The sequence below is a fragment of the Geotrypetes seraphini genome, chromosome 8, assembly GCF_902459505.1.
Source record: "Geotrypetes seraphini chromosome 8, aGeoSer1.1, whole genome shotgun sequence".
Lineage (NCBI taxonomy): Eukaryota > Metazoa > Chordata > Amphibia > Gymnophiona > Dermophiidae > Geotrypetes > Geotrypetes seraphini.
The window spans coordinates 20,120,300-20,144,761 of NC_047091.1; the positions used below are offsets into that span (position 1 = coordinate 20,120,300).

A 24,462-nucleotide genomic window follows, 5' to 3' on the forward strand; every position below is an offset into this window, starting at 1 on the left:
GTACTTTCTTCACGCCTCTGACATTGTGTGTCCAAGTGACCTTTCAGCGGTACTCGAGAGAGTCCAAAGGAGAGCAACGAAACTGGTAAGAGGGCTGGAACACTGCCCGTACGCCGAGAGGTTGGATAGGCTGGGGCTCTTCTCTCTGGAAAAAAGGAGGCTCAGGGGAGATATGATAGAGACCTTCAAGATCATGAGGGGCATAGAGAGGGTGGATAGAGACAGATTCTTCAGGCTGAAGGGGTCAACAGGCACGAGGGGGCATTCGGAAAAACTGAAGGGAGATAGGTTCAGAACAAATGCAAGGAAGTTCTTTTTCACACAAAGGGTCGTGGACACTTGGAATGCGCTACCGGAGGAAGTGATCGGGCAGAGTACGGTACAAGGATTCAAACAGGGATTGGACGGATTCCTGAGGGATAGGGGGATCGTGGGATACTGAGAGAGGTGCTGGGATGTAACACAGGTATAGAAAGCTAACTAGGTAATAAGTATAGAAATCCAACCAGGTCGTGCATGTGCAAGACCGGAGGGTTAGGACTTCGATGGGAAAATAGGACTCAATGGGAAACCAAGGTGGCAAGGGGGCCCCTTCTGGTGACTCAGACAGGCCGTGACCTGTTCGGGCCGCCGCGGGAGCGGACTGCTGGGCGGGATGGACCTATGGTCTGACCCGGCGGAGGCACTGCTTATGTTCTTATATTCCGAACAAAGGGTGGCAACGTTTGCAAGTTAAATTGTCATTTGACAGCAGCCACGTTAAGGCTGCCAGCTATGTCTTTTTTTTTTTTTTTCCCCCCAGGACAAGTTGCAGCAGCATTTCTTTGGGTTGTAAAGTGGTGTGGTTGTTCCATTAGAGCACTTCAGTGTGCAGAATAAATATGAGCAAAAAAAATATGGGTATGCTATAATGGAAACCGCAAAGATGACATTCCCCTATCTGAAATGTCATTAAAAACAACCACATTTTGCTGAGTAGTTGTTCATGGTATTTTAGCGCAGTGTCCCTCAAACTGTGTGCCACAGCATAGTGCTGTGCTCTGAAGAGATTCCGGAATTTAGGGCTCCTTTTACAAAGCCACGCTAGTGGTTTTATCGCTTGCACTGGATTGCGCGCATTAGCCGGAAATCTACCGCCTGCTCAGAAGGAGGCGGTAGCGGCTAGCACACCCGGCAATTTAGCGTGCGCTATTCTGCGCTTTAAGGCTCTGGCGCGGCTTTGTAAAAGGAGCCCTTAAATTTAATTTTTAAAAAAAGTCCCTTCATAAGTACACACTAGAATAGATGGCAGAGCATTGCAGGTGACACAAAATGCGGCAGCAAGATTGATAATGGGTTTGTCTACATATGATCATATTTCGCCACATCTTAAAAAATTACATTGGCTATCAGTCGCTTTCAGGGTACAGTATAAAGCAGGGGTGTCTAACCTGCGGCCCCGTGAAGTATTTTGTGCGGCCCCCGGTCGAGGGCAATGCGGTGTTTTCCTCCGCTGCCCCCCGGGTGTTTACCGTCATGCCGGCTCCCTCCTCTGTCTTGCTGCAGTGTTTGCGCATTTGTGCGGCCCCGGAAACATTTTTTTCGGCCAATGCGGCCCATGGAGGCCAAAAGGTTGGACACCCCTGGTATAAAGCATTAATGATTTGTCATCAATTCCTGTATGGAAACATTCCAGAATTATTTTAAAATAACATACTTAGTTATACACCAAAAAGATCATTGCGTTCTGAGAATTTGGCTTTACTGAAGACGACTGTGAATCCAAGACTTGTTGACATTGGTAAAAAGACCTTTTGTTGCGCAGGAGTTAAGATATGGAACTCTTTGGTGTGTCACATATGGAATTGTCGTGAAAAGGGTATGTTTAGAAAATTACTTAAAACGCAGTTATTTGTAGATGCCTTTTTCTAATATAAACGACTGGGTGATAGTCAAAAATAAAGAAAAAATGTTCCTAAAAGGCAGTAGCAACTAACAAACTGGTAGAGGAACAATAGAGCTACTTCAAATAACTTTTAACCTTAAACGGTGCTCAGAATCCAAGATGGAATTTAAGGCCTCAAAGTGGGGACTAAACCCCCTAAAGAGACTCTTATGGTATCTATCATTGCACCAGGTACAGGATTTACAGTTTGTGGTCCTTGAGGTGGCCCACTGTAAAAGAGGGGGAAATTCTCAAGCTTGGTTATGGAAACACGAACAGAGCTGGATCTTCCACTGGGAGACGGTGACTCCTTCTGGATTGAACAAAGAGGTAGAGTGGTGGGCGTTTCTCCACTAGGTGATTGACACTTCTCCCTACGTATAAATATCGGGTGCTCAGCTGAGCGCTTACGTCACAGGAAACAGAAAAATCACAGGTTTGGAGTAGGTACCTCGCCGACAGCGTCGTGAGTTTGGTATAACTTTGGACATTTTATAGCACAATTGCAGTTTTACATTTACTCGCATCATGTCCTTTTGTTTTATCAGGACAAGTATTAGATTCAAGATTGCAAGCGGGTTCTCTGAGGAAGCCAGAGTGGCGAAACGCGTCAGGACCCAGCTAAATCAACGCTATCTGAATTTTTCAGCTAAGTTACTATTTTTTGAAGTTCATCTATTGGAAATCACTTAAGAGTTGGACAATATCTTGCATTGCACAGACGATTGAACATTATGAGTTTATCTATTAAGCACTTCAAAAAATCTTTTACAGTATACATGGTGCAATGATAGATACCATAAGAGTCTCTTTAGGGGTTTAGTCCCCACTTTGAGGCCTTAAATTCCATCTTGGATTCTGAGCACCGTTTAAGGTTAAAAGTTATTTGAAGTAGCTCTATTGTTCCTCTACCAGTTTGTTAGAAGCCTTTTTCTAGACATAATTTTCTTCTCTGGTAGAATTGATTGGTAGAGGTGCAAAGTTATGCCATTATTTTTTAGCCATGATTTTTAAGGTTGGTTTGTATGTTCATTTTATTATGTTTCTATTTTAAAACTATGTATGCAAATTTTGTAAACCGTTTAGTTGTAAACAGTATAGAAATTTTTTAAATAAATAAATGTACGTCACATACGTAAGAGTCTGTCAATGTCTGTTTGTGTAAGGATACAGCCGCCGTTCTTTGACGCGATCAATCCTTGAAAACTAACGGTAAGTAATTTTATTTTATTTTTCTTATGCAGTAGTTATCCTAACTTGAGCAACAAAGCAATCAAGGCCATGTTACCGTTTGGATTTTCTTATCTTTGCAAACTTGGGGCTCCTTTTACAAAGCTACGGTAGCGTTTTTAGCGCACGCTGCCCCCTGCGCTACATGCCAAGAACTAACGCCAACTCAATGGTGGCGTTAGCATCTAGCGGGTTCGGCAATTCAGCACGCGCTATATACGCGCTAAAACCACTAGCGCAGCTTAGTAAAAGGAGCCCTTGGATTTTCAGCTCTGACAGAAATTAAATAAATAAATAAAAAAAGAATGACTGCCAATGGTGGATGATGCTGATTTGTATAATGTACTCTGTAAACTGCTGACAACTCACTGATGTGGTGATATACAAAATGAGTTATAAATAATAGATTGTCATCTGACATATTTCTAGATTGAAATATTAATGTAAAGATTTTAAATTTGATTGGAGGGGGGCCAAAGGTTTTCAATAACAACCCTGGTCTGCAATATGGATTTTTCCCAGAACCCTGGCTGCTGCATTTTAGAGTCCTTTATCACCATTTTAAAACTATTTTCACTGTTATATACATTTCTGCAAAAATAAAAATCACTTTAAACTGATTTTAAATTCTGAAATACACTTTAAAAGTTCTTATCACTTTTCCTTTGAGCTATAATTCCAAACTTGATTTAGAAATCTAAATAAATCATGAGAACCAGCGGTTATTGGATAACCTCTTGACCACAACTCACACAAATTCAGGTGCATCCTCCCAGTGGTGTAGTAAGGGGACGGGGTAGGGCAGATTGACCTGGGCACCATCTTGGTAGAGGCAGCAGAATCTCTTTGCTCCCTTGCCCCTCTCCCACTATGCATGCGCCTTCCTTTCCCCACCATACCTCTAAACCAGTGGTCTCATACTCAAACCTTTTGCAGGGGATGGAAAACCTTTCATACGCTGAGAGATTGGAGAAACTGGGTCTCTTTTCTCTGGAGAAGAGGAGACTTAGAGGGGATATGATAGAGACTTACAAGATCATGAAGGGCATAGAGAGAGTAGAGAGGGACAGATTCTTCAAACTTTCAAAAAATAAAAGAACAAGAGGGCATTCGGAAAAGTTGAAAGGGGACAGATTCAAAACGAATGCTAGGAAGTTCTTCTTTACCCAACGTGTGGTGGACACCTGGAATGCGCTTCCAGAGGGCGTAATAGGGCAGAGTACGGTACTGGGGTTCAAGAAAGGATTGGACAATTTCCTGCTGGAAAAGGGGATAGAGGGGTATAGGTAGAAGATTACTGCACAAGTCCTGGACCTGTTGGGCCGCCGTGTGAGCGGACTGCTGGGCACGATGGACCTCAGGTCTGACCCAACAGAGGCATTGCTTATGTTCTTAGGTACTTGGAGGGCCTCCGAAAAAAAAGTTAGAGGGGCATAATCGAAAAGAATGTCTAAGTCTGTTTTCGTCCAAGTCGCAAGTCATCCAAAGTAAAAAATAGCTTAGGACACATTTTTTTAAAAATACATCCAAATTTTTTTTCTTTTAGAAAATCGTCTAATATACGTCCTGCCGATCTGATCGTCCAAGCTGCTAAATTGTCCATCTTTATACCACATTTGTGTCCAACTTTTTGTCCAAGTCAAAAACGCCTAGAACAAGCCCTGCAAAGTGATGGACTGAACACCCAGACATGGCACCTACATAGTGGAGTACCCTTACACCCCAATAGCCCTTATGGCTGCAGGAGTCACTTATATGCTAGTAAAAAAGGGCTTTGGGGGTATATAGGGGAGTTCAAATGTTTCTCCCTGGACAGGGATCTTACAGCCACACATGAAGGTGACGTCCCCGTGACGGAGCCGACCCGGCAGTCTAAGAGCTGCAAAGCTAAAGAGCTTTGCGCATGTGCCAGCCCTCCCGCCCTAAAGTATCCCACCTGGCCCCTATATAAGCACACCCCCAACCAGCAAACACAGCCGATGACGTCACACGCAGGGACGCTGCCTATTGGCTCCCTTGTTCCTCCACTGCCTATTGGCCCAGTGACTGCTCCCACTGGCCAATCCCGGCAGGATCGCTCCCTCTCGGTCCCGCCCTCGGCACCGACTGACTCCAGCCGTCGGCACCGTGCTCCTTTGACTAAAGAGCCTGCAGCCCAGCGTTCTGCCTCCCCAGACCGGCATCTGCACTCTGCTTCAGCCAGCCCACCCAGGAAACTGAAGAGGAAATCTAAACACTTTCTTTCCTCTAGTTCCTCCTCCTCCTCGGGCTCTCCTCCTACACTGTCTGCTGCTGCTGCTGCTGCTGCTGCTGCTCCAGCCCAGGATCCTCCCCAGCTCCAGTCTCAGCCTCTGATGCAGCCTGCACTTTTTCGACTTTTCCAGCAGTTCCAGCTTTTTCAGCAACAGCAACTGCTTTCTGCATCTCCTCCACTACTCTCCGCTCAGCCTATTGAACAGGGCACTCAGCTTACATCCTCACCTCATCTGGTCCAACATGATGCCCATCTCTCTGACTCTGTCTCCACTACCTCTTCTATGGCGGCGGAGCTGGAATCCTACTATGCTTCCTCCTCGCGCTCACCCTCGCCTGATCTGCAGACGAATCCCCTGCTCTCTTCTCTGGCTCATGACGACACCCCATCTGAGCGGGATAGGGCGTCACCCCCGGAAGACACCTCCTACCCACGCTTCCTATCCAAGATGGCGTCCTCTTTACAATTGACCACCATGGCCCAGCCGGACCCCCGGGAACAGAGACTTCAGGTCCTTAAGTATCTTCACATTCCAAAAGAAGTGGTCTCTTTGCCCCTTCATGCTACTCTGGCTGATTCTCAGAAAGCTATCTGGAACACTCCCTACTCGTCCCGGGTCACGAAACGCAGTTTGGAACATAAATACAAAGTTCAGGATGTGGCGGGGTTTGGCAAAACTCAACTCCCTCACCAATCCCTGGTGGTCTGCTCTGCCTTGCGGAAATCCAAATCCTCCAAAGACTTTGCATCTACTCCATCTGTCCGCGAGATGCGCATCATGGACTCCATGGGTAAACGAGCTTACCAAAACTCCATGCTGTCTGGGCGAATTGCCATCCATCAGTTCTTCTACACCCAATACCTCTATTCTAACATGGAGGATATGAGAAAACTGGTCGAGACCTTACCGGTGCCCACGCAGGAGGCTTTTAATGCTGTCCTCTCCAACTTCGAAGAATGCTCCAAGAACCTTATCCGGGCAGCTGACGATGCCTTTGATACCGCCATGCGGGGAGCGGCTACAGGTATTTCCACCCGCAGACTGGCATGGTTGCAATGCTCTAAACTGGGGGTGGACATTCATGCGAAGGTGGCGGATGCTCCTTGTCTCGGAGACAGCTTGTTTGGAGACAAGGTTAAGGATCTTATTGAGGGGCTTAAAGAGAATTGCACCACACTGGATGCTCTGGAGGAAGATACCGCACATCACTCAAAACAGCCCTTTAAGAAGCAGCTACCCTCTCAATGGCAGTTCAATCCCTGGAAGTCGTTTTCTTCTGCCAGACAGTTTGCTCCATATCCGCAGAAGCAGTTTCGGCCCTATCGGCAACAATCCTCCAACAGAGCCCCGCGAGACCGTCGCTCTCCTAAACCCGCTCAACCTGCGGGCCAGAAGCCCCAACCCTCCTTTTGACAACACTCCCCTTCCCGCTGTTCCAGTGGGAGGTCGGTTGAGGTTTTTTCTCCAGACCTGGCGAGATATAACCACAGACACCTGGGTCTTGCGCATCATTCAACATGGATACCGCCTTCGCTTCCTGGCTCCTCCTCCTTGGTGCCCCCCTTCCCACCAGTCACTTCAACCATCTCACCTACTTCCTTTGCAATAGGAATTGTCTCGGTTGCTGGATATTCGGGCCGTAGAGCCGGTCCCCGAACATCAGTGAGGCCAGGGGTTCTATTCCCGATACTTCCTCATTCCGAAGAAGACGGGAGGCGTCCGCCCGATTTTGGACCTACGGAACCTAAACAAATTCATATTGAAGGAGAAGTTCCGCATGCTCTCGATCTCCGCCATTGCTCCTCTGCTCCAAGTTGATGCTTGGCTCACATCCATAGACCTTCAGGATGCCTATCTACATATTCCCATACATCCCTCACACAGACAGTATCTCCGTTTTGTGTTTCAGAACCTTCACTACCAATACACTGTTCTCCCTTTTGGCCTCTCGTCAGCACCAAGGGTCTTTTCCAAATGCGTCATCCCCATAGTGGCGCACCTGCGCAAACAAGGCCTGTCCGTCTTCCCCTACCTGGACGACTGGCTCATTTCAGCTATGACGCCCTGCCTCACACGCCAGGCTTTGAGCCAAACCATCAACCTCCTTCTAAAGTTGGGCTTTCTTCTCAATTTTCCAAAGTCCCATCTCCTCCCATCTCAATCCCTTCAATTCATCGGGGCGACTTTTCAGACTCAGCAGACTATGGTTTTCCTCCCGTCACTGCGGGCACATGTCATCCAACAGCTGATTTCAGCCTGGTACCCAGAGCTCTGGGTCACGGCCAGAGACGTTCTCACCTTGCTAGGACACATGGTGGCCATAGTACAAGTGCTACAGTTTGCTCGCCTGAAGATGAGACCTCTCCAATGGTTTCTCAAAACCCATTGGAACCAGTTCCTTCAGCCTCTTTCCACGAAACTACAATTAACGCCCCAAGTCCTGCAGGACTTGCAATGGTGGTTTCACGTGGATCCCCTCTCTCACGGGCTTCCATTTCATCCTCCTCAGCCTACTGTCACCATCACAACAGATGCCTCCAAGAAAGGCTGGGGCGCTCATCTCCTCTCTTGGTCCACGCAGGGCACCTGGTCCCCAGCACTAGCTCGCTGCAGCATAAACTTCCTGGAACTGCATGCCATCCATCTAGCTCTGCAGGTGTTCCAACACCACTTGCTCAATCAGATCATCCGGATCCGTACTGACAACCAGGTTGCCATGTTCTATGTGAACAAACAGGGGGGGATGGGCTCCTCTCGCCTATCCCGCGAAGCAGTCTCCATTTGGAACCTCGCTCTCCGGCTCCACTCCACCCTGCAGGCGGTCTACCTTCCGGGCACGGACAACCAGCTCGCAGACAGACTCAGCAGGCAACTCAGTCCTCACGAATGGTCGCTTCGGAACACAGTTACGCAAAACATTTTTGCAACTTGGGGCACTCCTCACGTCGACCTCTTTGCATCCCAGACGAACGCCAAATGTCCCAGATTTTGCTCCAGGTACGGAGAACCAACCTGTCTGGCAGACGATGCATTCCTCCTCCACTGGTCCCAGCATCTCCTCTATGCGTTTCCTCCGATTCCTCTGATTGGAAAGGTTCTTCAAAAGGCCATCGCAGACAATGCCTCCCTGATCCTCATCACACCGTATTGGCCGCGTCAAGCCTGGTTCCCCGTCCTCCTCAACCGGGCTTCTCAGGCTCCTTGGATTCTCCTGCAGTTCCCGGATCTTCTCACACAACACGACGGCCAGTTGCTACACCCCAATCTTCCGTCTCTCAAATTGACAGCCTGGCTACTGCTCCCACGCTGACCGGGGACTCTGACTTCCCTCCGGAGGTCCTGCATATCCTTCTTGCCTCCAGAGCTCCTGCGACTCAACGCTCCTACGCCGCCAAGTGGGCCCGTTTCCAGCGCTGGTGCTCCACCCGTCTTGTTCACCCCAGCACCTCGCCCTTGGCTCAGGTCCTCCGCTACCTTACCTCTTTGCAAGCGGCGGATTATCCTACAACTCCATTCGCCTTCATCTGGTGGCCATCTCAGTGTACCACGACCCTGTGGACGCGGTCTCTCTGGTGCGCCATCCTGTGGTCAAGCGCTTCTTCAAGGGCCTTCTTCGTCTGCATCCTCCCCTCCGACCTCCGGTGCCGGTCTGGGATCTCAACCTCGTGCTGCAGGCTCTCATGGCTCCCCCATTTGAACCTCTCTCTGTTGTACCACTCAAATTCCTTACCTGGAAGACGCTATTCCTGGTAGCTATTACCTCGGCTCGCCGAATTGGAGAACTCCATGCCTTGGTATCCTATAGTCCCTATACCCAATTTCTTCATGACAAAGTGCTGTTACGGACTCATCCTAAATTCCTGCCCAAAGTAGTCTCGGCCTTCCATTTGAACCAATCCATTGTGCTGCCTACTTTTCATCCGCCCCCTCACCCTTCGCCAGAGGCCGAACGACTCCACACACTGGACGACTCCACACACTGGACTGTGCCAGAGCTCTCCGCCTCTATTTGGACAGAACTGCGACTCCTCGGCGCCCGCCTCAGTTGTTCCTCTCCATCCGTCCAACTTCCTCTCCTAGACCAGTTTCGAAGTTGACATTGTCCTCTTGGATTACCCAGCTCATTGCGTACTGTTACGCCTCCGCCTCCGGGCCTGCTCTTCAGGAGATCCCTCCGCATGTCACGGCTCATGACCTCCGAGCTATGGCTACCACCTGGGCTAACCTTCGCCTCGCGCCTCTCCAAGAGATCTGTCGAGCGGCTACCTGGTCCAGGATTCATACCTTTGCCAAGCACTACTGCCTTGATGTGGAATCCGGCGCAGATGCATCACTGGGTTCTACGGTCCTGCAAGCAGCTTTATGAGGCGTCAACTTCCCTCCTCCTCTCCATCTCAGGTAACAGATCTTTATTATTATTATAATAGCATGTTGTTATTCTGTTACCTTCAGCTCGGGAGGCACCTTCATGTGTGGCTGTAAGATCCCTGTCCAGGGAGAAATAGAAGTTGCTTACCTGTAACGGTAGTTCTCCTTGGACAGATGGATCTTACAGCCACACAGTCCCGCCCAGCCTCCCCTATTGTTGCCGCCTGCTTTGTACCTAACTGTGTTTGCCGGTTGGGGGTGTGCTTATATAGGGGCCAGGTGGGATACTTTAGGGCGGGAGGGCTGGCACATGCGCAAAGCTCTTTAGCTTTGCGGCTCTTAGACTGCTGGGTCGGCTCCATCACGGGGACGTCACCTTCATGTGTGGCTGTAAGATCCATCTGTCCAAGGAGAACTACCGTTACAGGTAAGCAACTTCTATTTCAATATCAATGCAGTGATTACAGGGGCTTATGGGCATGGGTCCACCTCTCTATGGGTCCCTAACCCACCCCCAAGATGGTTTAAGACACCTCTGTGCAGCATGACTAGGCTTTCCTATGCCAGGCTGCCAGGTGATGATGTTCTGGAGGCATAATTTTCAAGTTGTGATTAATATTTTTATGGGGTGGTGGGGGTTGGTGATCACTGGGGTAGTGTGTGGGGGTCTGTATTATGTGTTTGCAGTGCTTATTTGGTCACTTTAGGTGGGTTTTTGTGACTTAGACCATATTTAAATGGTCTAAGTCACAACATCCAAGTTCTGTCGATTCTGTGCTGTATAAATCTGCCCATGTCCCGTCCCCAATCCCGCCCTCAACACTCCTCCTGAAAAAACCCATTTAGCTATGGTCGTTCAGCGGCACTATGAAGGCCTAGGTCGTTTAGAAATACGTCCAAAACCCGGTTTGATTATCAGCACTTGGACGTCTTTCGTTTATGATCGTCCAAGTGCCGACTTAGGCCGGTTTTTGGACGTTTTTCTCTTTCAATTATGAGCCCCTTAATGTCTTAGTAAAGAAATGACAGTTTTGCATGAGGTAAAACTCTTTATAGTTTATAAATCTTTTCTTCCAATCGCTGCTTGGCTGGCCCGGAACGTCCTCTCCGACATCAGAATTGACATCGGGAAGAAGGCTTCTGGGCGTGATTAGCGTCAGGGAGGTAAGCAGAGGAGCAGCGGCGGTGGACCGGGGGAAGTTTAAATTGGGCCTGGAGGGAGGCTTTTTTTTTTTGGGTGCAGCAGGGAGGGACAGGAAGCGATCGCCTGTCCCGTTGTCCCCACACACAGCTTCGGGATGCTGTCCCTGAAAACAGTATAATGATACTAATACACTCCAAATTCATAAGGAGGAATGAGATACGCGATCCTCAGAGGGTCAAAATACCCAAAAGTTCAAATGGGTAATAATCCATAGAACCCGCTCTTCATGGGATCCAAATGTATCTTATTTAATATATTTTTTTCTTTTTTCTTAGTCTTCTATCCGATAATGGATCATAAATAATTTTTACTTAGCTTATATTTAGTTTATAGCAGGGAGCGCCTCCACCAACATGTCCATGTTTCAGACACTTTCCTCAGGGTCGAGGCTCCCAAATCGTATCTATAAAAACATTTGAATATCAGACATTACTCCTAAGCTATCGTTAATTAATTTTCATTTATTTAGTTAAAAACTCTTGGATCAATACTATTGATCCTTGTATTACATTCACGGCCAATATACATCAAGATGAAATTCAGTTTTTGGACATTCATATAAGGAAAACACAAGACACCTTCCATACTTCCCTTTTTCGTAAGCAGACGGACAGGGCGAGTTTCTTGAATTATCGGAGTTTTCACCCCCTGTCATTACGATCTAATCTCCCTATGAGCCAATTCTTGAGAATCCGCCGATTGTGTTCTTCCTTGGAAGATTATAAATGTCAAGCCAAACAACTGTGGCAACGTTTCACGTATAGGGGTTACCCCTCGCATATTATTAAACGGGCCTATACTAGGGCCAAATTTGCTAACCGAGAGTTATTGTTAACTTCTAAAAAACAACAACATGTTAGTGAGTTAGTATATGTTCAGAAATATACTACTTTGTCCATGCAAATAAAAAATATCTTACTTAAACATTGGCATGTGGTTCGTTTATTGGAGGGCATACCCAACAGACCAATGTTTGCCTATCGAAGACATCGTAATATTGAAGAAATACTTCGGAGTTCGATTTCTACTCCCCAACAGGGATATCATGGAGGTTGTGGGAATTGTCAATGGTGTGCTCTCACTATGTCAGGGGTAACCTGGATTCATCCCTCTACATGGATGACACCAAACTCTACCGCAGGGTTGAAACCATGGAAGACTGCGAAGATCTGCAAAGGGACCTAACGACGCTAGAAGAATGGGCCAAAAAATGGCAAATGAACTTTAACGTAGGGAAATGCAAGGTCATGCATATAGGGAAAAAGAACCCGATGTTCAGCTACAAAATGGGAGGATCACTGCTAGGGGTAAGTAACCTTGAAAGAGACCTGGGAGTGATGGTGGACACGTCTTTGAAGGCGTCGGCACAGTGCGCCACAGCCTCAAGAAAAGCAAACAAGATGTTGGGTATCATTAAGAAGGGTATCACGACCAGGACAAAGGAGGTCATCCTGCCACTGTATCGTGCAATGGTGCGACCGCATCTGGAGTACTGTGTCCAGTATTGGTCACCGTACCTCAAAAAGGACATGGCGGTACTTGAGGGAGTCCAGAGAAGAGCAACTAAACTGATAAGAGGTATGGAAAACCTCTCATATACTGACAGACTAAAAAAGCTGGGGCTGTTCTCCCTGGAAAAGCGGAGACTTAGAGGAGACATGATAGAAACCTTCAAGATCCTGAAGGGTATAGAAAAAGTAGACAGGGACAGATTTTTCAGATTATGGGGAACCACAAGTACAAGGGGGCTCTCGGAAAAATTGAAAGGAGACAGGTTTAAAACAAATGCTAGAAAGTTCTTTTTCACCCAGAGGGTGGTGGACACATGGAACGCGCTTCCGGAGGCTGTGATAGGCCGGAGCACGTTACAAGGCTTCAAAGAAGGTTTGGATAGGTTCCTAGAGGATAAAGGAATTGAGGGGTACAGATAAGAGTAGCGGTAGGTTATAGGGATAGTCTGAGACCATTGCTCAGGCAATGGGCCTGATGGGCCACCGCGGGAGCGGACCGCTGGGCGAGATGGACCTCTGGTCTGCCTCAGCGGAGGCAACTTCTTATGTTCTTATGTTCTTAATATCACCAACTGTAATACTACTAACGTTGTTTATATTATTCAATGCCCGTGTGATCAAATTTATGTGGGAAGAACACAGCGATCCATCAAGACGCGCTTGAATGAGCATAAATTGAGAGTTCATACGGAAACTGACACAGCACCTATAGTAAATCATTGGCGGGAAAAACAACATTCCTGGCAGGATATCAAATGGCGTATAATTGATTCGGTAATAATAGGGAAGGAGGGTGGGAATTACAAAAGAGCTCTTAATATTAAGGAGCAAAGATGGATATTGAATGCTTTATCGCCCAATGGGTTAAATGAAGAAATCGATTGGATGTCTCTAGTTTGAATGGATCAGCGTGTCCTTTTGCATTCTGGTCACTTCCGGTATGATAGTTGCTGAGTAACCTTGTTTAGGGTTGAAATACCGGATCTGACATCAGACGCTCCTAATTCAGCATGAAATTTTCTCGGATGGAGCGATTTCTACCGTATGCATGAGTAAGTTGCTTGCGGTTTCAAATAGTCTTGATTAGACATATTACAGTGTATTTAAGAGTTTTTAACTAAATAAATGAAAATGAATTAACGATAGCTTAGGAGTAATGTCTGATATTCAAATGTTTTTATAGATACGATTTGGGAGCCTCGACCCTGAGGAAAGTGTCTGAAACATGGACATGTTGGTGGAGGCGCTCCCTGCTATAAACTAAATATAAGCTAAGTAAAAATTGTTTATGATCCATTATCGGATAGAAGACTAAGAAAAAAGAAAAAAATATATTAAATAAGATACATTTGGATCCCATGAAGATCGGGTTCTATGGGTTATTACCCATTTGAACTTTTGGGTATTTTGACCCTCTGAGGATCGCGTATCTCATTCCTCCTTATGAATTTGGAGTGTATTAGTATCATTATACTGGAATATTTTCTCTTTGGTATAATTTATATATTAATTCCAGTGTTTGTATAGCCATTCATTTAAGGTCCCTGAAAACAGGACATTTTGGCGTCCCGAAGCTGTGTGTGGGGACAACGGGACAGGGGATCCAAAAACGGGACTGTCCCATTCAAAACGGGACGTATGGTCACCTTACGCATGCTAGACGCTAACGTCAGCATTGAGCTGGTGTTAGTTCTAGCTACGTAGCGCGGGTTTAGTGCGTGCTAAAAACGCTATCGCAGCTTATAAAAAGGAGCCCTTAGTAAAAGGACCCCAAAATAAAGATGAAATCCCCAAATATTTAATAAACAGCTTGTATTAACCTGTTTATTTTAACTTTAACCTAATGAAGAGCTAATCAAGACTATAGTGAGACAAGCTAATTTAAACATATCATGGATTTTATTTACTTTCTTTTTTTAAATTTAGGATTAATACAGCAACCACTGCCTTTCCCCCCCTCCCCCCCTAAGAGAACCCAGAACCACGCCTCCAGGTACACACTCCCTACCGGTTCTAAACAGAAGCCTGTCTCCTCTGCCCCTTTAAGAACGCGGGTGAGCGACCTGAGTCTCGTCCAATCAGCGCCGTCCTCTACTTCCAGGAGCCTTACGTCATAGGAAGGCGGAAGCGGGCCTTGGCGGCATGGCGGCGGGGGTGGCGAGAGATCTGGCGCTGATTCTGGCAGCGGTCTCGCTGGTGCCGCCCGGGCGAGTCCTGGCCGAGCCCGGCAAGTGGAGGTTCACGGCGAGCGACGTGAGTGTTTGCGGTGGCCCCGCTTTTTTGGGAGCCCCGGCCCGAGGCTTGGGGGGGGGGGGGGGAGGGGAAGGTGACTCCGGTCCTGTCCTGTCCTGTCCTGTCCTGTCCTGTCCTGTCCGCTCCGCTTTGGTGACGGCGCTTCCTGCGCTCGAGGTGCTTCTCCGCGGGGAGCCACGTCACGTGGGCGATGTCGCAACATCCTGTCGGCTGAGACCGTAGAGTCGGTGACATAGCCCGCGATAGATGCTGGGCTTCGTGAACTAGGGTTGCAGCCCCTTACCCCCCCCCCCCTCTACGCTGGCCTTCTTTCCACTCCCCCAGCCTCTGAGAGAAAGGCAGGGGCTACCGTCGGGGGCTCGGGAGTGGAGTGACGTGGCCTAGTGGTTCGAGCAGCTGCCTCAGCATCCTGAGGTTGTGCGTTAAATTCCCTCCGCAGCTCCTTGTGACTCTGGGGTTTCACTTAACGCGTCATTGCCCCAGGTACGAATAAGTACCTGTCTAGCTCCCTTTACCGCTTGAGGAGCTAGGTCTGTGGATCTCTAAGCACTCCCCCCCCCCCTATTGAGCAAGCTTCTTAAGTGTCCACAGAGGGGGAAATCTCCAATGGGTTTAGCATCACCCTTCCCCTCCCCTAAATCATTTTGAAAAGTTGACTCTATGCTGTCCATCAATCTTCAGTAACACTCCTAGATGGTCCAGGGTCTCCATTGGTACCAATATGTCTCTGGACCCAGAATGTGAATAAAGAAGAGGCATATGGGGAATACTGACAAAGAACATTTGACAGGAGTTCCTTCTGATCCCTAATTCCGATCATCTCGGTCTAGCTGCTTTGGGGGTAATTTTATGAAGTATGCTCCACATATAAAGCACATCTTATGCTGTACCATAACTTCTAGAACTGTTAATAAATAAATAAAATGGAAAATAAGGTGGTACCTTTTCATTGAACTAACAATACATTTTATCTCCTTATTTTGCATTTTTATACTTCTGTATGCTTACAGTAGACTGCTACTAAAACTGTGTGAGGTTATAGGTGGCATAAAAAGTACACAGAAAGATAGTATCTGCTTTTATGTGATACTTTTGGTGTTCCCTGGCATGTAGTATGGGGGGGGGAGTTAAAGGGCCAGATTCTGTATAGGACACCCAGTCTCAGCAGCTTTTGAGAATTGCACACCCGTCCAGACGCCTAACTCCTTATAACCATCCTGATTCTCTAACCAGCGTTCATGTCACAGTTAGAGAATCGCTTTGCTGCTGAGCTGATCGCTGCAAGGGAATCTCCCTGCGGTGGTCGGGAACCATTCCCTCTGTGAAGTTGGTTGGCATGCCCACTCCCTCCTGCCGCCACTCCCAAACCCCCCCCCCCACACACACACTGTCCGCGTCCCATAGGAGGGGCCTTAGGCGCTTGGGCCATCCAGAATCTTAGGCCTCCCACTTCATTATGGGATGCACTGGAAGTGATCTAAGACTCTGGCCATATCCCTTAGACCACCTTCCATGGGAGTGGCCTAAGGGATCTGACCAATTGGAGTCTTAGGCCATTCCCAGTGCATCCCAGAATGCACTGGGAAAGAAGCCTATGATTCCAGTTGACCCAGGCGCCTAAGGCCCCTCCTATGGAAGGGGCCTTAGGTACCTGGGCCAATCAGTGCCTTAGGCCTCTCCCTGGTACATACCAGGATGCACTGGGAAGGGAAAGACCTGCCATTCAGTGGAGGCGGGCCTGCCAGTTGGAGGGAATAAGCATCCCTCTGGCTAGCCTGCAAGAAAAAGGTAAGGGGGGGATTCTGGGTGGGCTATCGGGGTGGAGGTTCCAGCAGGAGGGAGTGGGCATTCCTCCTGCTGTTCAGGGTAGGGTGGGGAGGGTTCTGACAGGAGGGACTGGGCATCCCTCCTACCGGGGATCTTTGGGGCATGACAGCAGGAAGAATTGTACACTCAGCCTGCTGCAGACATTGGGGGGAGGGGCTTCATGGGTTTCGGCAGGAGGGACAGGGCATCCCTCCTGCTGGGGGATAGCGGCAGGAGGAATTGGGCACTCCTCCTGCTGTAGACATTTGGGGGTGGCTTCAGGGGTTCCGGCAGGAGGGAGTGGACATGCTTCCCGATTGGCTGGTTAGACAGCAGTAAGATGTTTACCGCCGCCTACAATCAGGACACCATTTGCATACATGTATAAAGTATAGGCACCTATTTGCACGTGCCTTGGAGCAGATATAAATTTGTGCTAAAGCAGTATTTCCCAAGTTGGTTCTGGAGTACCCCCTTGCCAGTTAGATTTTCTAGGTATTGACGATGAATAAGCATGAAATTGATTAATGTATAATGGAAGCAGTGTATGCAAATCAATTTCATGCATATTTATTTTAGATATCCTGAAAATCTGGCTAGTAGGGTGATGCTCCAGGATTGACTTGGAAAACACCGCTAGAGTATTGCATTTTGTTGGAGTTAGTTCTGGGAGACTCTCTTTTGTAAAGGTACATAGATGTCTGAATTACCTTTTTAAAATACAAAGTATATTTTTGCAATTGTTTAAGAAATAACCCATTTCAAGGACAAATTCCCTAAAGCTGCATAACAGCAAATTGTGTAGATACTTTTGCAGTTCCATTAATTAGCTGCCCAGATAATTTGGCTTTCCAGATGAACAAATTTATAGATGCATTAAAGAAATGTTGATGAATACTTTACTTCTGCAAAAGAGCACTCTGCAGCTTGTCATGTCTCCCAGGTTTAAAGCCCCCTCCCCTACCTAAAACTAGTCACAGAGGGCCAGTTGCTCCCATATATTAGAGCAGTGTCTCGCAAACTCCGGTGGCTCAAGGGCATCCGGAAGTGCGCAGATGTCGATGCGATGATGTCATCACATCAACATCATGTATGCACAGTGGCCCTCCAGACGGAACCCTGAGCCACCAGTGGGGGATGCTGGAAGGGAAGAGGCGTAAAGAGGTGCTGGGACCAACTGACTGCCTCTCTCCGCGAGAGGCACCAACTGACTGCCTCAGGATGTGCCTCTCGCTGCAAGAGGCACATCCTGTAGGCAGTCAGCCAGTGCCTCTCCTCCTTCCCGGCATCTCGTGGCACATCTGGAATCTCAGGCGGCATACTATTGTGCCGTGGCACACAGTTTGCGATACACTATATTAGAGGAAGGGTAATACTCTGAGATAACCATGCTGCTGCATTGTTCTGTCTTCCTCATGAACAGATGTTTGTATTTTCTCCTCCATACAAAATCTGCTACAAATTTTTTTTCTGGATGCTAGTCTTAACAGCTTGCTACAGGGACTATATCAAAATAAAAGAAGGATCTGTAACTCTGTTGGGGTTTGGCCATATATAAACTTTGGGGTGAGGGAGGGGGTAGTGAAACCAATATGACCTTCCACAGAAAAAGAAGCATTAATATAGCCAGAATGTCATGATGTGCTCCAATTTAGCACTTCAACTAAACATATGCAAAATATTCCTCCAAAGAACTAACACCACTTATAAAAAAAAGTATGCACCAATTATACTGTGATATATTTAAAAATCTTTATTAAATTGCAAAGTTCAGAAAAACATTGCAAACAAAGTATAATAATTGTCTTTTATATACGCACATGATAATCCCATCCCCCCATCCGATACAGACAAAACAGTCAAGGAGTACACAGGGCCTGATTCTCCAAAGTGCGTCCCGATTTTAGGCAGCTGTAGGTGTCCTACAGCTGTCTAATCAGCCAATCGGGATGCACGTTTTAAAAAAAAATGCTCCCCAGGCAGGCTGCCTATATTGAAGGCGCCTCCGGGAGCCTAGGGAGACCCACAAGATGCCTAAGCTCGCCTAAGGGCCTTAGGCGGCCCTACGCGTCTCCCTAGTAGAGGAAGAGAAGCTTAAAATGTAGGCCAGCAAAATGCTGGTCTACATTGTAAGTAGACACGGCCGCTATACTTATGGCAGCAAGGGATCTCCCTGCTGCAATAAGTATAGCGGCCGCGGTCACGGCCGCCTGTCCCATCGCCGACAGGAGGATGCCCAGTCCTCCTGCCGGAACCCCCCTGGAAAACCCCTCTTCCCCCCCAAACTGGTAATCGTGGGCAGGAGGATGCCCAGTCCTCCTGCCGGAACCCCCCTGGAACCCCCCTCCCCCCCAAACTGGTAATCGCGGGCAGGAGGATGCCCAATCCTCCTGCCAGAAAGCCCGACGACCCCCCCCCCCACCCCCAAAACTAACCTCCCTCCCCCAACTAACCTTTACATGTTGGTTGGCTGGACGGGTCTTGCTGCCGTCAGTCGACGGGCCCGCCTCGTGGAAATGAGACGAGCCCGCCCCTTCCCGGCCCATCCCCGCTAAATCTAAGGCCTGATTGGCCCAGGCTCTAGAAGCCCATCCCCGGCCCATCCCCACTAATCCTAAGGCCTGATTGGCTCAGGTGCCTTAGGATTAGTGGGGATGGGCGGACCCGCTATGCCTAAGACCTGATTGGTCCAGGCTTCTAGAGCCTGGGCCAATCAGGCCTTAGATTTAGCGGGGATGGGCCGGGAAGGGGCGGGCCCGTCTCATTTCCACGAGGCGGGCCCGTCGACTGACGGAGCAAGACCCGTCCAGCCAACCAACATGTAAAGGTTAGTTGGGGGAGGGAGGTTAGTTTAGGGGGTCGTCGGGCTTTCCGGCACGAGGATTGGGCATCCTCCTGCCCGCGATTACCAGTTTGGGGAGGGGGGGGGGCTCCAGGGGGGTTCCGGCAGGAGGACTGGGCATCCTCCTGCTCGCGATTACCAGTTTGGAGGGGAGGGGGGTTCCAGCAGGAGAACTGGGCATCCTCCTGTCGGCGATGGGACAGGCGGCCGCTATACTTATTGCAGCAGGGAGATCCCTTGCTGCCATAAGTATAGCGGCTGCGTCTAATTTAACCCGATTCTCTAACCGGCGTCTTGTACCATGGACGCCGGTTACAGAATCGGTGTTTAGTGTAGGACCGATTCTGTATAGGACACCTCTCCTGGGCGTCCTATACAGAATCAGGGCCACAATGCATAAGCAATCAGATTTACAAATTCAATACTCGACTTTGAGCTTGAGGAGTAAGATCCATCCAAAAATGTTCCCAAATCAAACAAAAGCGACGGCCAGATCCAGTGTCAATATCAGCAAATTGCTTACATTCAAGGGAGGCGTGTACTATCATCAACGATCTCCATTGGCAATAAGTCGGGGACTCGTTAGACAGCTAATTTGACAAAATGGCCTTCTGCCCTAGCAGCATCACTCTTGTTACAAAGGCAGCCAATCCTTTAGGCTTAGGTGATGCTATATTATAGAATCCAAAAAGTGCTCGTGAGATTGGAATCCACCATCTCCCCCACAGTAATGCAGTATACTGATCCAAAGGAGCCCAAAACTGAATAATGTGGGGACAGGACCAGAACATGACCCAATGACGCATGAGCCTGAGCACATTTAGGACAGCTATGAGATTGAGTAATACCCATCCGGTATGCTCGTATAGGTGGAATGTAAAGACATAAAATAATCTTAAGTTGTAGTTCCCAATGTGTAATATTGGAGGACACCTTCCTCAAATTTTTCAACACTTGCTGCAATTGTTGGGCGGAAAGATTACACTGAAGGTCCTTCCCACGATGCTGCTAAAATCTCAAAATTAGTGCTTGGTTGGTAATCACGTATCCCCACATGGTGGAGTCAAGAGGAAATTAGTTGTTGAGCAGAGAGACTAAACATCTCAGATAGGGCCTCCTGGCAATCCTCCTTTAAATAATAAGCAGGCAACGAATCCAATTACACTGTGATAAACTATAATAAAAAGTTCTGGTCTCCTTATCTAAAAAAAATATATATAGCGGCACTAGAAAAGGTTCAAAGAAGAACGACCAAGATGATGATAGGGGATGGAACTTCTCTCGTATGAGGAAAGACTAGAAAGGTTTGGGCTCTTCAGCTTGGAAAAGAGACTGCTGAGGGGAGATCTGACTGAAGTCTACAAACTCCTGAGTGGAGTAGAACGGGTACAAGTGGATCCATTTTTCACTCCATCAAAAATTGCAAAGACTAGGGGACACTCGATGAAGTTACAGGGAAATATTTTTTTCACTCAGAGAATAGTTAAGCTCTGGAATGCATTGCCAGCTGATGTGGTAAGAGCAGTTAATGTAGCTGGTTTTAAAAAAGGTTTGGACAAGTTTCTGGAGGAAAAGTCTACATAAACTGCTGTTGATAAAGACATGGGAGAAGCCACTGCTTGCCCTGGATCAGTGGCATGGAATGCTGCTACTGTTTGGGTTATTGACAGGTACTTGTGACTTGGATTTTCCTCCATGAAGAAGGGATACTGGGCTAGAAGGACCATTGGTCTGATCCAGTAAGGCTGTTCTTATCTTTAGTTTAAACGCACTGGTCACCTTAAAACAACATGACTCAGCAAATGCTTCTGTTCAAAAGGTCTAATAGCAACTAATCGTCTGCCACAGATGCTTGAATCAGCGTATTAAGATAATCAGTCTGCCGCTAAACCAAAAAAATTGTGAATAACTGAGCAAACTTAAAATAAATGTCTATAGCAGTGGTTCTTAACCTGGGTTCGACCGAACCCCAGGGGTTCGGTGAGTCAGTCTCGCGGGTTCGGCGGAGGTCAAAACACACCTCCGACTCGTATAGCGCTTCGGTCACGTTCAATCATCTAATCAGTTATTCAGTGATTTTGATCAAGACTGGCCGTATCGAGGTAGAAGAAGATATCTTCTTTTTCAAAGGTCCGACGGCGACAAGAGGACATCCATGGAAAATCAGGGGCGGGAAATTGCACGGCGACACCAGGAAATACTTTTTCACCGAAAGAGTGGTTGATCGCTGGAATAGACTTCCACTTCAGGTGATCGAGGCGAGCAGCGTGCCTGATTTTAAGAAGAAATGGGATCGTCACGTGGGATCTCTGCACAGAGATAAATAGGGGAGGGTCATTGGGGTGGGCAGACTGGATGGGCCGTGGCCCTTATCTGCCGTCTTTTTCTATGTTTCTATGATCGTGTACTCGGTTTCTTGATCTATCAATCTGTAACTAACGCCTTATATACATCCATCAATTCCTGATCAAAATTTGTGATTTAACTGATAGATGATTGAACGTGACCGAAGCGCTGATGATTCGTGATGATACGCCCCGCTTGTCCATAATTGGCTGCCGGTGATCACGCAACATCGCTTGGCCTATCTGTGCTGCAGGGGATTTGTATACCTATGTTTTGAATTTGTAAAAATCATATTTTATTTTTCCAATAAAGAAGGGTTCGGTGAACACGCATATGAAACTGGTGGGGTTCAGTACCTCCAACAAGGTTAAGAACCACTGGTCTATAGTGTAACATCCCAAAACGTTGTTCCCCAAAAAACCTCAATTAGTGTTTAGCAATTGACATCTATATAATTTTTATAGGCTGCATATGAGATTTAAAAAAACCCATTAAACCATTGACAGGTGTCTGGGTGTTGCTACGTTAATAATTTGTTGCTGATCTACTTTTGCTGACGCTACTTTTCAAGAAATTCCTGCAAACGACTTAATACCGCTAGCTCCTTCCCGCTTCCCAATACCTTCCCGATTCCCCAAAGCAACCTCATCTTCTCTTTATCTCCTCTAGAAATTACCAGATATCTTCTTTTAATACATTTTTTGTCATTCTTTTGTAATCCGCCTTGAACCGCAAGGCAATGGCGGAATAGAAATCTCTAATGTAATGTAATCTTGAGCACTGGAATGACCCTCCTTTCTGTCTGTTTTTACAGTCAAATACTGTCTTCCCCTTCCACAAGACCATGTTTAATCAGACTGTCATATCCTTGAAGGGTAAGTGGGTTTTCTGCAATCAACTGAGGTTCTTAGCCCATGTATAGTGTTGAGTGTGTCAGTGATTCTCAACCTATTTCTGTGCTTATTTGTAAATTGGGGATATAAAATTTCCCTTGCCATCCTCTTTAAAGGTCCTGGATAGTATGCTAGATTCTGCATTGACTTTAGATACACAGGTTGACCTGTTAACAGGTAAAGTCTTTTGTAAACAAACAATTTTATTAAATTCCAAAAATATTTATTATTTGAAGCAATGTAAAACAATTACTCATCTATGTATAGGCACAGTTGTTTTATTGTAATGTCTTGTGTACTGGGTGTTCAAACAGATTTTGGAAAAATTTACAAACTTTATAATAGTGGCTAGGCTATTATGTGACCTTCCTTCCCCCCCTTCAAAAAAAAAATGACCGGACAACTTTCTTCTGATAAAATATATTGAATTTTAGTAGAAGTTTTCTTAATTGTTAAACTATAGTATTTAGAATCATACTGTATATGGCCTGACTCTGGTTTATTTGAGACATTTTCTGCCCTTCCATCCCCTCCGATAGGTTGTTTTGAAATCAGGATTATTTGGACCAGCGGTCTCAAACTCGCGGCCCCCTGGGTGCTATTTTACGGCCTGTGGTGTTGTAACCGATCTCGCACTCTGGGCAGAAAGAGAGGCGCCGGCGTCAGCTGATTTGCAACTTCCTGCTGCCGTCATGTATGCCAGGACTCCTGCCGGATACACGAATGCAGGAGTCCCGGCATACACGATGGCAGCAGGAAGTTGCAAATCAGCTGACGCCGGCGCCTCTCTTTCTGCCCAGTGTGCGAGATTGCGTACAAGACTGCGGCCGCAAAATACAGGTTTTGCTGGACAAGGAGAGGGGGGAAGGGGGTACTGCTGGACAAGGGGCACAGGGAAGGGAGAAAGGGTACTGCTGGACAAGGGAAGAAGGGAAGGGAGAGGGGGTACTGCTGGACAAGCGGGAGGTAAAAGGAAGGGAGAAGAGGTGCTGCTGGACCCGGCAGAAAGGGAGGGAAAGGATAGGTGCTACACACTGGAGAGGAGGGTGAGATGGTGCATGGGGAGAGAGAATGTTGGGTTGGTGGGTGGGAAGGAGGGATGCCACTGAGGGAAGAGGCAAGGACAGAGAGAGAAAGCGTGCAGGAGGCAGAATGTGTTGGACTCATGGAGAGGGCAAGATGGATGGGGAGGACAGAAAAGAGGGAAGGAGAAATGTTACTCTGGGGGGGGGGAAGGAGAGAGATGCCAGACCATGGAAATAGGGAGGGAAGGAGAGAGAGATAGGAAAGGAAGCTAAAACATGGAAATGTAGATTTTGAGAAGAAAGCAGAAAAATGGAAAAATTGAATGTTAATGCCAAAGATGGATGCATGGCAGAAAGTGAAGACGGAGAGAAAAACAGTCAATGAACAAAGAAGGCCCTGGAAACGTAGTTAAAAGCACAGAAAAATAAAGTCACCAGACAACAAAGGTAGGGAAAATGATTTTATTTTCAATATAGTGATAGTGATTGAAATGTGTCAGTTGTGAGAAAGGAAAGATGTTAAACTTTAATTGTAAGGGTCGCAGAAAAAATAGTTAATGTCTTATTAAAGAAATGACAATTTTGCATGAGGTAAAACTCTTTCTAGTTTATAAATATTTCCTTTAATAATTAAAAGGAAAGATTTATAAACTACCGTATTTTCACGCATATAACGCGTGCGTTATACACGATTTTACAAACCGTGCATAACCATGCGCGTTATACGTGTGAGTGCGTTGTACAAATTTTTTTTTTCATTCTGATCCGGCATTCCCCCTGTGAACCGGCATCCTCCCCCCCGCTC

General features: G+C 47.2%; 1 protein-coding gene across 2 annotated transcripts in view; it reads left to right on the forward strand.

Annotated features, from left to right (window-relative positions):
• The first annotated feature begins 14,566 nt into the window (after window positions 1-14,566).
• The window catches only part of LOC117365362 (transmembrane protein 87A-like), a 64,258-nt gene continuing 54,362 nt past the window's right edge, over window positions 14,567-24,462 (forward strand). Inside the window, exons 1-2 of one of the 2 annotated variants that reach the window (XM_033955720.1) lie at window positions 14,567-14,745; window positions 22,554-22,614. In XM_033955720.1, coding sequence (XP_033811611.1) covers window positions 14,635-14,745; window positions 22,554-22,614 — 172 coding nt within the window. In that variant the 5' untranslated portion in view covers window positions 14,567-14,634. The remainder of the gene's footprint in view (window positions 14,746-22,553; window positions 22,615-24,462) is intronic. The other variant, XM_033955722.1, reaches the window with a different exon arrangement.